The 1,047-nt window shown below is 46.7% G+C and overlaps 1 protein-coding gene across 1 annotated transcript; it reads left to right on the forward strand.

The window, feature by feature from the left end:
* Positions 1-368: 368 nt before the first annotated feature.
* On the forward strand, positions 369-680 carry Pmar_PMAR016470 (histone H4, putative; the record flags this gene model as incomplete). Its single annotated transcript, XM_002776163.1, has 1 exon — positions 369-680. One exon carries the CDS (start codon positions 369-371, stop codon positions 678-680), a length of 312 nt encoding a protein of 103 aa, XP_002776209.1.
* Between the last annotated feature and the right edge of the window lie 367 nt (positions 681-1,047).

A 1,047-nucleotide genomic window follows, 5' to 3' on the forward strand; every position in this document is an offset into this window, starting at 1 on the left:
GCTGTCTCATTTCTAGTCCTTCAGTGTCAGAGGTAACAGAGAGAAGCAATCGTACCGCTGCGTGTCTTCACGACTCTATAGCGTCCTTGGGGACTGCAGTTTTATCATTGTGGCACTCAATTCCATCGACATCAACGCAACGTTGCTCTCATTAAATACGATGATCCCCAACTGGGTCATTTATCCACCAGGAAACCGACCGTGTTTTCCCCTCATGCAAAGAACGTTATTATGACGCAATGTACAGTGCTGGCCATCAAGTGTTGTGTTTTGTCAATTTTTTCGTCAGAAAAGTCGGACTCCCATGGCAGATGGGATTTACCATGATTGTTTACACTTTGATATCAATCTAATTTCACTAGCAACTTATGTCTGGCAGAGGCAAAGGCGGCAAAGGTTTAGGAAAGGGCGGTGCTAAACGTCATCGTAAGGTTCTTCGCGACAACATTCAGGGCATCACTAAGCCGGCTATCCGTAGGCTTGCGCGCCGTGGTGGAGTCAAGCGTATTTCCGGGTTGATCTACGAAGAGACCAGAGGTGTCCTCAAGGTCTTCCTCGAGAGTGTCATTAAAGATACTGTTACCTACACCGAGCATGCTCGTCGGAAGACTGTTACCGCTCTGGACGTCGTTTACGCTCTGAAGCGCCAGGGCAAGACCTTGTACGGTTTCGGAGGTTAGATTTACTTCCGTTATGCAATTGCGAGATCATATCACGGTGTTATTCAACACCATCTTTCGTTTTTCTAGCATCTCCGATTTGGGAGTTGGGATTTTTCTCGAGAACCCTCGAACTGGAATTTAGTTACTGGAGGAGGTTTATCGACCACCGCGTGCTCTAATCTTACCATTCATTCGACTTGCGCAAGGCAAATCATCTTGCGGTACCGGGTAATACTCTGATAATCTCAAAGTATTACTCAGTACCGTTAGTGCATCGAATAATATTGTTCGTCCGAGCACATTGCTAACTCCTGCAGCTGACGGCGATACTCAGAATGAGTGTCTGCAGAGGATGGGAATGAGTAGTTTGTGGCTGGAAAGAGTA

The sequence above is a fragment of the Perkinsus marinus genome (assembly GCF_000006405.1).
Source record: "Perkinsus marinus ATCC 50983 genomic scaffold scf_1104296954156, whole genome shotgun sequence".
In the NCBI taxonomy this organism is placed as follows: Eukaryota; Perkinsozoa; order Perkinsida; family Perkinsidae; genus Perkinsus; species Perkinsus marinus.